Source organism: Otolemur garnettii, unplaced genomic scaffold (genome assembly GCF_000181295.1).
Source record: "Otolemur garnettii isolate 467f Iridium unplaced genomic scaffold, OtoGar3 scaffold00025, whole genome shotgun sequence".
Lineage (NCBI taxonomy): Eukaryota > Metazoa > Chordata > Mammalia > Primates > Galagidae > Otolemur > Otolemur garnettii.
In genome coordinates, this window is record NW_003852420.1 from 1,916,674 (window position 1) to 1,930,752 (window position 14,079).

The 14,079-nt window shown below is 38.5% G+C and overlaps 1 protein-coding gene across 3 annotated transcripts in view; it reads right to left on the reverse strand.

Annotated features, from left to right (window-relative positions):
* Nucleotides 1–14,079, reverse strand: part of NDUFAF5 (NADH:ubiquinone oxidoreductase complex assembly factor 5) — a 40,743-nt gene that overhangs the window by 15,380 nt on the left and 11,284 nt on the right. For 2 of the 3 annotated variants that reach the window (XM_003788006.2, XM_023512230.1), the window contains exons 5-7: nucleotides 12,189–12,292; nucleotides 9,667–9,706; nucleotides 2,809–3,006 (exon numbers count right to left, since the gene is read on the reverse strand). In XM_003788006.2, the coding sequence (XP_003788054.1) occupies nucleotides 2,809–3,006; nucleotides 9,667–9,706; nucleotides 12,189–12,292 (342 nt within the window). The remainder of the gene's footprint in view (nucleotides 1–2,808; nucleotides 3,007–9,666; nucleotides 9,707–12,188; nucleotides 12,293–14,079) is intronic. The other variant, XM_023512229.1, reaches the window with a different exon arrangement.

A 14,079-nucleotide genomic window follows, 5' to 3' on the forward strand; every position in this document is an offset into this window, starting at 1 on the left:
TTATAGCTTTCATATGAAAGCTATAACCCAACTATAGCCCAAGAAGAAGGAGAAAGAGGAGAGGGAAGGGAGGGGAAAGGAGAGGATCGGGAGAGTAATCAGTGGGAACACACCTACAGTGCATCTTACAAGCAGCCCTTACAAGCCTTACAAGCCCTTACAAGCATCTTACTCAGCCCTACTATGAAACCAATTTATAGCTTTCATATGAAAGCTATAACCCAACTATAGCCCAAGAAGAAGGAGAAAGAGGAGAGGGAAGGGAGGGGAAAGGAGAGGATCGGGAGAGGGAGAGTAATCAGTGGGAACACACCTACAGTGCATCTTACAAGGGTGCATGTTAAATTTACTAAGTGTAGAGTATAAATGTCTTAATACAATAATGAAAAAAAAAGAGGGTAGACTATAAAGAGAATTTTTTCCATATTATAAATAAACTAAATATTCAAGATAAAAACTTTAAACTAGTTAATCACAAAGTCTGATAATGCATGGGCTTTACATGTACTTCTCTGCACATATGAACAAAAAGAAAACCAACTGTACACACAGTGTCTCAGTATTAACCCCGCTATAAATCCAAAAACATCAGGCAAGAATTTCTATTTTGTTCATTGATACATTCAAAGTACCTAGGACAGTGCCTACCACATAGAAGGTACTCAATAAATGCCTGTTATAAGAATAAATACATAAATGAAAAAGAATAGAAGAATATTCATTGTAGCATTATTTCTACTGGTAAAACATCAGAAAAATCTATGTGTCATTCATAGGAAAACAGTTAAGTAAATTCATACTAGGGAATAATGTGCAGAAGTTAAGAAGGAAGGGTAATATATTTAGAAAACCTTCTATAATACACTGTTAAGAATGAAAAATAAGTTTCAGAAATTCATACATAGAAATGTGTATATCTATAGTATAGTAAAGTGCTTCTTATTTTAAAAAAGATCTAGAATGGTATATACCAAACTGATAGCAGTAGCTACCTTGAGGGCAGCAGTTCTCAAAGTGTTATTTGGGAGTCATGGATTCCCTGTAATCCTCTGGGGATCCATAAAGTAACAACTGTAATAATAACTAAGAGATTACTACAATAAAAATTCATAATAATAACTAAGATGTTGTTTGCCCTTTTTACCTCTTACTCTACAGTGAAATTTTTCACATGGTATAGCAACAGATTTGACAGACAAACACAAGAATCTAGCTATCTCATTATGGCATACATTAAGGAAATTTGTAAAAATGTAAAGCAATGCTATTATTCTCTCTCAATTTTGGTTTGGAAAATATAGTTCTTCATAAAAAATAAGTCATATATTTTGACAAGTACTAGGTCTATGTATTATTAGTTTTAAATGAATTCATAAATACTAAAACAAATACAATTTTAATTTCTAATATGGTTACTATTGATAGATGTAACAAAAGCCCTTTAAGGTCCTCAAACATTTTAAATGTATAGAGGGGTACTGAAACCAAAATTTTGAGAATTACTGCTGTTAGTAGAGAGCTAAGATTTTTGAGACTTTTACTTTATCTGTATAAATTTACAACAAAATACATTTATGTATTATTTATATAATTAAAGATAGACATATGTATTTCAAAATCTAGTGATTCCTCAACAATTGCCTACATTAACAATGCTAGTTTTCATTACAAAGCGCAGCACTCAACATGAAACGGTTTTCTGATTTTTAGCTGCTCACATGTCAGCAGTTTCCATTGACTCAGATCATTGAAAAAGTCAAGTCTAGAAAGAGCTGCGAAGCCTTGAGGGCCGACTTCAGTTCTCAGACTAGTCTTTCAGCCTGTTATTTCTTCCCTTCCCTTCCTTTTGAACATCATGGGCCCTACTGTTCTGGATCCCTTTGCTTTTTATTAAAACAAGAAAGGATATGATAGTCTATTTTTGGTTGGTTGATTTTATGAAACATCTTTACATAAAATCACTTCAAACAGTTATTTTACTTTTAAGGCTATCATCTCTAATTAAGCAATAAGCAGCTTTCTTCACTAAGAAATTCTGCTTTCCTCTAATTAGGTTTAGGGATATTTCTAGGCCTGAAGGGTTTGGGAATTCAGAGTAGGTCTACTCAACTGATCTCTGAAGAGAGCAACATCTTTAGAATGACTGTTACTAAAGGGAGTGGAAAAGGGCAATCAGTGTCTCTCCAGATGACTGCTTCTAGGGAGCCTAGTCCTGGGAAGTGCCAGGAGTAGAGGGGTGGAGAAAGAGGAAAGCAGGAGATTATAATTGCTGAGCATCTATGGTGCAGGCACTTCATACCATTTCTCTTATTTAATACCAACTGCCACATGAGGTAACACTTGCATTTTTTGTTTGTTTGTTTAGAGATGGGGTCTCACCCTTGCTCAGCCTGGTCTTGAACTCATGAGCTCAGGCAATCCACCCACATCGGTCTCACACTATAAATGCCCCTGTGTATTTCCTTTACTCTATCACCTGAAACATTCTAATTCCCATGTTATACCTAACTCTGGATTTGAAGATTCTGATGGAGCAGTATGTTGAGAAAATGGTCTCCTTGTTAATTATGTACATTTTTTATTCCAGCTACTTTTTCAGGTAACAAATACTAAAAATTTTACATTCCTACCTTGGGTCAATTAAGACATGTTTAACATGGTCAATACCAGCTTTTTCCTTAAAAAAGAAAATAAAGAGTCCCAAAACCTTTCCATCAAACCACGAACATGTACAGTTTTCTATCTTTACAATGAAAAGAAGCTGCTTCTAAAGTGAGTTAACAGGTTACTGACTCTCTTGATAGTTACCACAGTCAGTGTATTAAAGCCAGCTCTTCCAAGCAGATGTCCCAGGTCATTGATAGCAGTGAAAGGAGAAATGTGTGGAGAAAATCCTCCTTCCCTTTCTGTTTCTGCTAACTGTAAGGAGCACCGAAGTTCATAGAGTGTGTCGCCTCCAAACATGGCACCAATAAATACTCCATCTGGTTTTAAAACATAATGAATCTGCAAAAATATAAACAACAAAACTATTAAAAAATGGATAAAAATTTTAAAAAGAACACAGTGTCTAAATTAATATTTCTGACTACCATTCTTGTTTTATCAAATTAATAATCAGATAATTTAATAACACTTAATGCAATCTACTATCAGAAAGTCATTGCTACATAAAATAGTTATAAAGATTGAACTATATATTCACTAACATCATATTAATATCTATAAAAATATATTTTATGTTTTCAAATTGTCTAATAGACAAAAATAGTTTTGTTTTTTTTTTAAAGAAACAAGGTCTCACTCTGTTGCTGAGGCTGGAAGATAGCAGTGACATCATAGCTTATTGTAGCCTCCAACCCCCGGGGCTCAAGCAATTGTCTTCCCTCAGCCTCTCAAGTAGCTGGGACTATAGGTATGTGCCACCACGCCTGGATAATCTGTCTTTCTTTCTTTCCTTTTTTTTTTTTTTGTTAGGTTGCTCAGATTGGTCTTGAACTCCTGGCTTCAAGCGATCCTCCCACCTTGGCCACTGAAAGAAAAAAAATTAAGTGTGGTGGACTGCAAAAACCCCACAATCTTCTCTGTATCTGTAGCTTTCGAAATGTCATTTTCCAACTTCCAGTTGTTTCTATTTCCTCTCTCTTTTGGCCTTGTGATTTGCTGTGGCCAAAACAATGCAGTGAAAGTGACAGTGTGCCATTTTCCAGTCTAGGTCTCAAATGGTTTTGCATGCTTCCACCTGCTCTCTTGGAGCCCTGCCTGCCCCATGTTGTAAGCAAGCCTGAGCTGGCCTGGGTGGAGGATGAAAGATGAAGCCGTGACCAGCCAGCTGTGCCAGCTGAGGCCATACTACTCAGGCCTACATTCTACTCATCCCAGTCTAGCAACTGATTAGACACAGTGGTGAGCCAAGCCAGACCCAGAAGGCTTCCTAAGCAAATCTAGCCTAAACTGCCAACCCACGAAACCATGAACTAACTAAATAGTTACTGGTTTAAGCCACTAAAGTGGGGTGGCTTATTAGACAGAAAAAGCCAATCTATAAAGAAATCATGATTCATAGCCTTAACCTAACAACATATTAGTTTTCTTTAAGGAGATGTAATTTATGTTCCACCTTTAAACAAAAACAAGTTTTACTTGATAATTTAAGTAAATAGCAGCCAGAGTCAATTCTAGAATCAGAAATTTTGTTCACTTAAAACTCTTTGACTCAGCGTGGCCATTTTTAATTATTCTGTGCCGTTGCTCCGCTAGGTGAAATAAGGCCCTTCTTCTTTTAAATGTAGTTTTTAGGTGCTCTCTATCCATTGGACCTTGTCTTCATGCAACATTTCTAGTTCCTTAACTAGGAAGCAAGACCACTTGAGGAGAGAACAGGCTCAGACACACCGGTGGTTGCCACCAACCCTCTGGACACCCACAGGGGTCCTGATCAGCCTGGGTGACATGAACCACTGAGTGCGCCAGATATGCCAACTTTGCCTCCCTCTGTGAGTGCCTCGACTGGATGGAGAAAGGAACCCCTCAGCTGGTCTTCGAGGGGTCAAACAATGGGAGAAACTGGCATGCAGGAACTGGCACCTGTACTAGGAGACGTCTGAGGCAAGGTAGGACCAGTGGGGTCCACAATATTTGAGTGGAAGAGAGGTATGATCAATCCCTGGGGGTTAGATTGCTGGCAGGGCTGGTGAGAAGTGTATGAGAGAGTATGGATGTGCTATGACTGAGAACGGACATCGAGGGTGGGGTTCCAACTTCCCCTCACAGGGCCGAGGGGAATGCAGGGTCCCAACTTTGGTACCATATGGCTAAGCACCAGTTCAAGTGTAAAACAGAGGCTGCTCAGGTAATTCATGGCTCGGTGCCTATAGCTCAGCAGTTAGGGTACCAGCCATATACACTGGGGCTGGTGGGTTCGAACCTGGCCCCGGGCCTGCTAAACAATGACAACTATAATCAAAAAAATAGGCTCAATGCCTGTAGCTCAGTGGCTAGGGCGCCAGCCACATACACTGGAGCTGGTGGGTTCAAACCCAGCCTGGACCTACCAAACAACAATAACAACCAAAAAATAGCAGGCATTATGGCAGGTGCTTGTAATCCCAGCCACTTGGGAGGCTAAGGCAAGAGAATCGCTTAAGACCAAGAGTTGGAGGATGCCATGAGCTGTGATGCGATGGCACTCTACTGATGACAACATAGTGAGACCCTGTCTCAAAAAAAAAAAAAGAAAGACTCTGTGAAACATACAGACTGGACAAACCACTGTATGAAGCCACAAAGGGGGGAGAGAAAAGACCAATAGAGTAGAAATCTGACAAACCAAAAGCTTTCAAGAGGCTAAAAGAAAAACTGCCAGCAGCCTTCGTATTAGGCCTCCCTGAACTGGCCAAGCCTTTTGAACTATACATATCAGGAAAAAACAGAACAACTGAGGGAGTGCTCAACCAGAATGTAGGACCTGGGACAGGACCATTTGCTTATCTCTCAAAGCAACTTAATGGGGTCTCAAAAGGATGGCCCTGTGCCTAAGAACCCTTTTAGACACTCCCATGCTGGTGCAACAGGTTGAAAAGTTGACTTTGGGACAAAACTCAAGAGTCTGGGTACCATATGCAGTGGTCACTCTTATGAACGCCAAAGGGCACCACTGGTGACCAACTCATACCTTACCAAATATCAAAGTTTACTGTGTAAAAGTCCAAGATTGGTTATAAAGGTTGTATGCATGAGGCCACGCACTTAGGACAGAGGCAAAATAAAATCAAGAAGCTTCTGGAAAAATACTTCTACATTCCCCTCCTGGCTACCCTTGTCAAGAAAGTCAGCTAGCATTGTGTGACATGCGACCAAAACAAAGCTAAATAGGGACCATTCCTGCTGCCTGAAATTTAGTCCTATAGGGAAGCCCCTTTAGAAGATGTTTAAATGGACTAGACTTTGTTGTCCAGATGTGGAGGAAACTGGTACTTAATAGTTTTGTTCTGCACATACTCAGGATAGGTGGAAGCCTTCCCTACCAGGATAAAGAGGGTTCCTAAAGTAGTAAAAGTGTCGCCTGGAGAAATCATCCTATGGTTTAGGTTGCTACTCTGGATTGGATCAGACAATGGACTGGCCTTCATAACAGAGATAATGCAAATGACAGCCAAAGCCTTGAACATCATCTGGAAACTACATGTGGCAAACAGGCCTCAAAGCTTGGGCAGGGCAGAGCACATGAATAGAACCATAAAAGCAGGCATCAGTAAACTCTGCCAGGAAGCAAAGCTTAATTGGGTATAGGTCACCACTGGTCTTATTCAATATTAGATATACCCCTTCTGAGGGGTCAGGGTATTCCCCTTATGAGATAATGTATCATAGGCCTCCATCAATCCTCCAAAATTTACCAGGGACTTCTAAAAGAACTGGGAGAGACTGAATTGCACAGGCAATTAGAAGCCCTAGAAAGAGTGGCAAAAAAGAACTCCACGTGGGTAATTAATCGTGTTCTGTTTAGTCTTTTGCGTCTGTACACCCTTTGTCTCCACCCTTTCTTTTGGGATCAAGTCTAGGTCAAGGATCAGAACCTAGTTCCCCCAAACCAAGGTGAAAGGGACCCTACACCATCATCCTGACTATACCCACAGCAGTGAGGGCAGAAGGGATCCTCTCCTGGATCCATCACAGCATGCTGAAGAGAATGTCACTGCCTCTGTGGGAAGAAAAAATAGATCCAGCCAACCCCTGCACAGTAACTCTTGAGGTGGTCAACATGCCCTGCTCCAGTCACATACTGGGAGCTGGCTGGTCAATACACAGCTCAAGTCTGAGGAAATTCCCTGTCAGACTTGTCTTAATTGTACTTTAGACTTTAGAAAAGGGGGAGGAGGAATGTGATTTGTGCACTCACACCACTAAGATAAAACCTGACTCTTTTATAGCTTTTATGAATCCAAAGGCACTCAGAAGGCAGCCTGTACTCATAATCAGACACAATACTGAATATGTGACACAAAGAAAGGTGAAAACTCATATGTATATTATAACTCCATGAAGCCCCCCTACACACACACCATTGTACAATTATGGCCTGGGTAGAGAGCCCGAGAAGAGTCATAGTCCCTGAAATCTTAATGCTGGTCCAATTTAATGCCTACAGCACCATGCAAAGATGCTGCAGCAGAAGGAGCTGGGAAAGAAAGTATAGGACAGATCAGAAATACCTCTGTGCCTTAGATTTTGTAGAAAGGTGGTATGAAGTCAAATGTGAAAGCTGAAAATGTATGCTAGAAGGCACCTGAGACAGTGAGGACTGCAGCAAAAGAATTATCGTGCTAAAGAAAAAGGGTACTGGAGACAGACTGCTCCATAGGGTCAGTGTAACCCCTGGAGCTAGTCTTACAAATTAATAACCAAGTAAAAGTCATATGAAACACAATAAAGAAAAACCCAGACATTGGCCCATGTTCCGGTGCAGACCTCAAAAACCTGTGTGGAGAGCCTGGTTTTCAGGCTCTTTTCAAATTCTCTTTTCTCTTAGAGAATTTAAAACCTTACTAAGAGGAGTATTAGCTATAAGAGTTAGCTATACTCTAGTAGTCAGGGCTATACACTGGATAATTGAGACAGATGTCAATTAAAAAAAAAAAATTGCACCACACACGTTCTATATGAAACACTACTGGCTCCTAACAGTAGCAAGCTGATAATGAGACACCAAATTAAAATATATATGGAGTCTCAAAGGGGGAATGAGATAGGATATCTGGAAAAAGTGAGGTCTAAGAGAACAGAGGAATTCTCAAGGAGATCCCAAGGATATACCTGCAGGGTCCTCCCTGTGGTGACTCAGCTCTTAAGATTGTAGAAACTTAACTTCGTGGGACCTGTAAATTAATGTTTGCTTCCACGTCTCTAAAAGCCCAGAGTTCTATAAAAGCCAAGCCTGCTTTTCCAGGTTGATTCAAACTGACCAATGAGAAAGGTACCAGTGGAATGGAACATTTTGACTGGAGATAAAAGGAAGAAGACTGAGCCAGTCCAGGAACATGGCCATTATGAACTCTTCTGTGCCCTTGCCCTGATGGCTGACATAAAGCCCTTCCTCTTAAAAAAAACTTTTCAACTATGTGGCTCACGCCTGTGATCCTAGTACTTTGGGAGGCTGAGGCGGGTGGACTGCCTAACCTCACAGGTTCGAGACCAGCCTGAGCAAGAAAGAGATCCTGTCTTTAAAATAGCTGGGCCCTGTGGTCAGCACCTGAGGCTAAGGCAAGAGGATCACTTGAGCCCAAGAGTTTGAGGTTGCTGTGAGCTATGATGCCCCAGAACTCTACCTAGGGCAATAAAATAAAATTGTCTTAAAACAAAACAAAACAAAAAACCTCTTCTACTACAATCCCTAACTAGTTTTGACTCTGATTGTTCAAAACAATGAGGGCCATTACAGGAATGGGTGGATTCTGAAATAAACCAGAACCCAAATCACAGTTAGTTCTTCCATCAAAGCACTGTCTTAAATCAGGGGTGTCCAACGTGCAATGGGCTGCACACTGACTTTGTAAGGACTTTTTTTGCTTATGTATGGTGTCTGATATCACAAAGAAAAGTATACACGAACCTTTGTCCCTCTCTTTGAACTAACTAGCCACCAAACTTTTGACTCTTGCTCTGCAGAGTCCTAAATACCCCTCTCTTCCTTTTATCACTGCCATCTAAGTTTAGTTTATCTCATGCCTGGACCGCTGAAACAGCCTCCCTGTAATTTAACCAACTTCTCCAGTTTTCTAGTCAGCAAAATACACATATCTTGCAGGTTCATTTAACACACAGTAAAACAAAGCACAGTAACTAGAAAATAGTAGATGGTAGTTATTACCTGCACACCAACTTTTTATTATATCGCTTTCCTCTTTGAAGTTCCCCAGTGGCTCTAAATCACAACCAAACTCCAAATTCCTTAACCTAGCACCCAAGTCCTCCTAAATCTGTTTCCAATACAGTAAATATATCATTGCCCGGCACTATACTAATCTTCGCAACGGGTTTCTTCTTTGTTCCTTCAAGCTGATGAGGCCCTATACCTCCCCACTTATCTTGTGATTGTGCCTGCCTGGAATGCCTTCCCAGTCCAAATTTCACCTACCCTTTAAGGCCTTGTTCAGGTACTTCTTTCCTTTTGAAGCTTTTCTAGGCTACTCTAAGCTGTAATGATCTCTTCTTTGAACACATGCTTTTTCCCTACCTCTCACCTGTTCACTGATAAATGTCAATCAACAAAAATTTACTTAGCAATTCTCTGATTATAAGATATGGGTAAGAAACAAATATAAATAAGTAGGTTTCTACCCTAAAAAAGTTTATAAGCAATTATAGGAAAGATTTAGTCTACACAGAAAATGTCTTATGATATCAATATTACTTTGCATAGTTACTAATATTTTTAAAACTTATCTCTACAATTAGATATCTTAATTCTCAAAAAAAGGAGACTCAGCCAACATACTTACATATGCCACATGGTACCAGGTACACCTACCTTACAGAAGGCAATAAATACTGGAGATTCTTTTCTCTAATTGTCAGATCTCTATGTAAATAGTTGGTGAAAATGGAAATATTTTTAAGTTCCTAATTAAAAAAACCCACAGAACAGTCAAATCAACATTTTCTTACCTGTTCAAGTGCTCTAGGAAGGTCATTCACCCAGTGCAAACTACAATATGAAAACACATACTTATTTTGGCTTAATTAGTATACTATTACCACCAGTATAATGATGAGCTACAAAAAAGTATTAATTTTGCAGTATGAAATTGCATAGCAAAGTTCAGATTGTTTTCATACAAGTTTTTAAATTGTAAATATTCCTAAGGAGAAAACCTTCCTTTTGCCATACTGGAAAATCCCCATGTCAATATATTACTTTGCTTAAGCAATAATATCTGATATAATTATCTGTCTTTTGTTATCTGTTTTATTATCTTTTATTATCAATGATTATTCTGCATCACTGTAGAACATAAAAGTTATTCCTACTCGGTCATTTCATCTAGACAGTGCTATTCTGAGAAATTTTCGGAAATTAGTAAAAGTAAACACCTGATAATATCTTCAAAGAAACGCAACAATTAAATCAAGCAATGAAACTAGAGACATACAGTATTCCCAGAAAAAAATGAAATTCATCTACAGACCTAAAATTTTCCCAAGGTAAATAGTATTACTGACCAAAAACTTAATTCAGTGAGTTTTCTGAATAAATAACATGCCAATTTTTTCATTTAAAAAACTTTATTATTACCACTATTATTATTTTGAAGCAACATCAGATTTACAGCAAAATTGAGAGGAAGGTACAGAGATTTCCCATGAATCCCTACTCCCACACATGAAAAGGCTCTCCCATTATCAACATCCACTACCAGAGTGGTAGTTTTCTTACAACTGATGAATCTACCCTGACATACCATTATCACTCAAAGTCTACCTGGGTTCACTCTTGGTATTGTGTATTCTGTGGGTCTGGACAAATGTACTCCATGTATCCACCATTACAGTAGTATCATACAGAATAGCTTCACTGCTCTAAAAATCCTTGTGTTCCCTCCAACTCCTGGCAATCACTAATCTTTATTGTCTCTTGAGTTTTAGCTTTTCCAGAATGTCATAGAGTTAGTAATGTGTAAATTTTCATTTTATGGTAGAATCTGAGTACTTTTCTAAATTTATTCAGCACATCTAAAAAAGCAGGAAAAAAATTACAAACTCACTGAAAAAAGAATCAAGGGTGACCAGCTCTCCCAGGACATAGGACTTTTAGTGACAAATGTGGCAAAGTCTTAAGCAAGCTGTGATGATTGTTCACTCTCAAAGCAGTTGTCAAAAGGGTTGAATTGGGCTCAGCACCCATAGTACAGTGGTTACAGTCACATACACAGAGGCTGGCAGGTTCAAACCTGGCCTGGGGCCTGCTAAACAACAGTGACGACTGCAACAAAAAATAGCTGGGCATTGTGGCAGACAACTGTAGTCCCAGCTACTTGGGAGGCTGAGGCAAAAGAATCACTTAATCCCAAGAGGTTGCTGTGAGCTGTGACACCATAGCACTCTACCAAGGGCGACCATTTTTTTTTGTCTCAAAAAAAAAGGGGGTTGAATTGGACATGAAGAGCATCATATTCAATCTTTGAAAGAAAATCTATTTGACTATAAGTAGATAGGAGAATAAGATATCACAGAGAAACATCACAGAGAATATATTTTTCTCTGTGAGACTCTGAGTTCTTTGAGGGCAGGATCCCTGCCTGAATTCACTTTTGTATTCCTCCAGAATATCTAGCGGAGTGCCTTAGATATTATAATATATTCAATAAATATTTAATATTTATAAATAAATAAAACAATATATGTTTGTGTAATAAATATGAAAGGATATGGTAGAAAACACAAAGGGAAAAAGGTAACCTTGAGGAGTATATTCCTGTGCAGAACAAGAATTAAAGTTGGGACGGCACCTATGGCTCCGTGAGTAGAGCACCGGCCCCATATACCAGAGGTGGTGATTTCGAACCCAGCCCCAGCCAAAACTGCAACAAAAAAATAGCCGGGCATTGTGCCAGGCACCTATGGTCCCAGCTACTTGGGAGGCTGAGGCAGAAGAAATTGCCTAAGCCCAAGAGCTGGAGGTTGCTCTGAGCTATGACACCATAGCACTCTACCACGGGTAACAAAGTGAGACTCTGTCTCTAAAAAAAAGAATTAAAGTTAAAGAAGCTTTCCTGTATTTGCTAGAATGAGTTTAGGATAATGGTACTCTAACATTTGAATACTGGATCCTGTATACTTTTCCAAACTCCAGCCCCGATCAATAGCAGATCCAAAATTAGTAATTACTAAAGTTGAAGCAGATGGGAAAACCCTTCTAAAACAGACGAGTTTTAACAAGTTGTTGAAAGTTGGGCAGGAAAAAAAAAAGGTGAGGTACTACATCATATTATGTCCACCAGGGAGCCTAGAATAAGTCTTTAGCAGCAAAATCTTATAGTTTATAAACCAAGATGACTGGTGTGTGCTTTTAGAAAAAGTTACTAAGAATTATTCCATTATCTATTATCTTTACCTTGTAATAGTAAAATCTTATGATAAATTATCTATTTATAACAATTTTTTTTTCCAAGTACAAATGGATTACCAACCTTAAACTGCTAACCACCAGGTCAAATGTGTTTTCTCTGAAGGGAAGGAACTCTTCATCAGCTAAAACACTGACAGTAGGAATTTCCGTTTCTAAAGAATTTTTCTAATAGTAAAAAATAAAAGATCAAAACCACATTTATATAGAACTCAATTACTAACACAACCATTTTTTGAGAAATTTAAAGTTTCTGTTATATTTGCTTGGCAGTTTCTACAACTCCCCACCCCCCACAAAGGTGGCATAAAGAAGGCACTCAAAAAATGTTTCTTAAATAATTCTTATGATCAGCCAGAAAAAATGACTAGTTGTTTGGAAAAACATAAATAGGACACACATCTCATATCCAAACAAACTTTAGAAGGCTACAGGTTTCAGTGGAATAATTGAAGTACTAGATGAAAATCTAGTACTTCAATCTAGATCTAGTATTAGATCTTTACATTCTTGGACAAAAAAGCTTAAACAAACACGACTTGAAAGCCAGAAAATGTAAAGGAAAAAACACATTTGATGATGAACTAATTAAAAACTTCTGAAAAAACAATCTATTTATTTGGGGAAAGTATCTAAAACATACACAAAGGATTAATATTCCTAAAAAACAAGCTTATCCTTTTGTGTAAAAAACAAGTTCTTACAAATCACCTAGAATAACCCACAAAGGCTAAAGTAGATAAAGGAAAAGATACAGGCATATCACAAAATTATTTACAAAATTCACAAGTTAAGAAATACCAGTAGCCAAACCCCAACAGTCAAAAGACAACAACAGCTATTTGGCTATAAAGCAAATAAATTAAGTAAAAATAACAATGAAATTCTGCTTTCTTCCTATCAGATTAGCAAAGACAAAAAAATGGCCCAGTGTTGACAACGAGAAGAAGAAAAAAATACTTTCATATATTCTGGTTTAAACTAAGGGCAATATGGAGAAGTTTCTGTCTATTAAAAACAAACAGAGGTAGATGTATGGAACAGAATAGAGAACCAAGAGATAAACCCAGCTACTTACCATTATCTGATCTTTGACAAGCCAATCAAAAACATCGAGTGGGGAAAAGATTCCCTATCTAACAAATGGTGCTGGATGAACTGGCTGCGAAACTGGACCCACACCTCTCACCATTAAGTAAGATAGACTCTCACTGGATTAAAGATTTAAACTTAAGACATGAAACTATAAAAACACTAGAAGAAAGTATAGGGAAAACACTTGAAGAAATCGGCCTGGACGAAAATTTTATGAGGAGGACCCCCCAGGCAATTGAAGCAACATCAAAAATATACTACGGGGACTTAATCAAACTAAAAAGCTTCTGCACAGCCAAGTAAAGCAAGCAGACTTCAGAATGAGAGAACATATTTGCAGGTTATGTCTCTGACAAAGGTTTAATAACCAGAATTCACAGAGAACTCAAACATATTAGCAAGAAAAGAACAAGTGATCCCATCTCAGGGTGGGCAAGGGACTTGAAGAGAAACTTGTCTGAAGAAGACAGGTGCATGGACTACAGATATATGAAAAAATGCTCATCATCCTCAATCATCAGAGAAATGCAAATCAAAAACTACTTTGAGATATCATCTAATACCAGTAAGATTAGCCCATAACACAAAGTCCCAAAACCAGAGATGCTGGCGTGGATGTGGAGAAAAAACACTTCTACAGTGCTGGTAGGAATGCAAACTAATATGTTACCTTTGGAAAGATGTCTGGAGAACACTTAGAGAACTAAAAATAGACCTGCCATTTGATCCTTCAATTCCTCTACTAGGAATATATCCAGAAGACCAAAAATCACATTATAACAAAGATATTTGTACCAGAATGTTTATTGCAGCCCAATTCATAATTGCTAAGTCATGGAAGAAGCCCAAGTGCCAAAAGA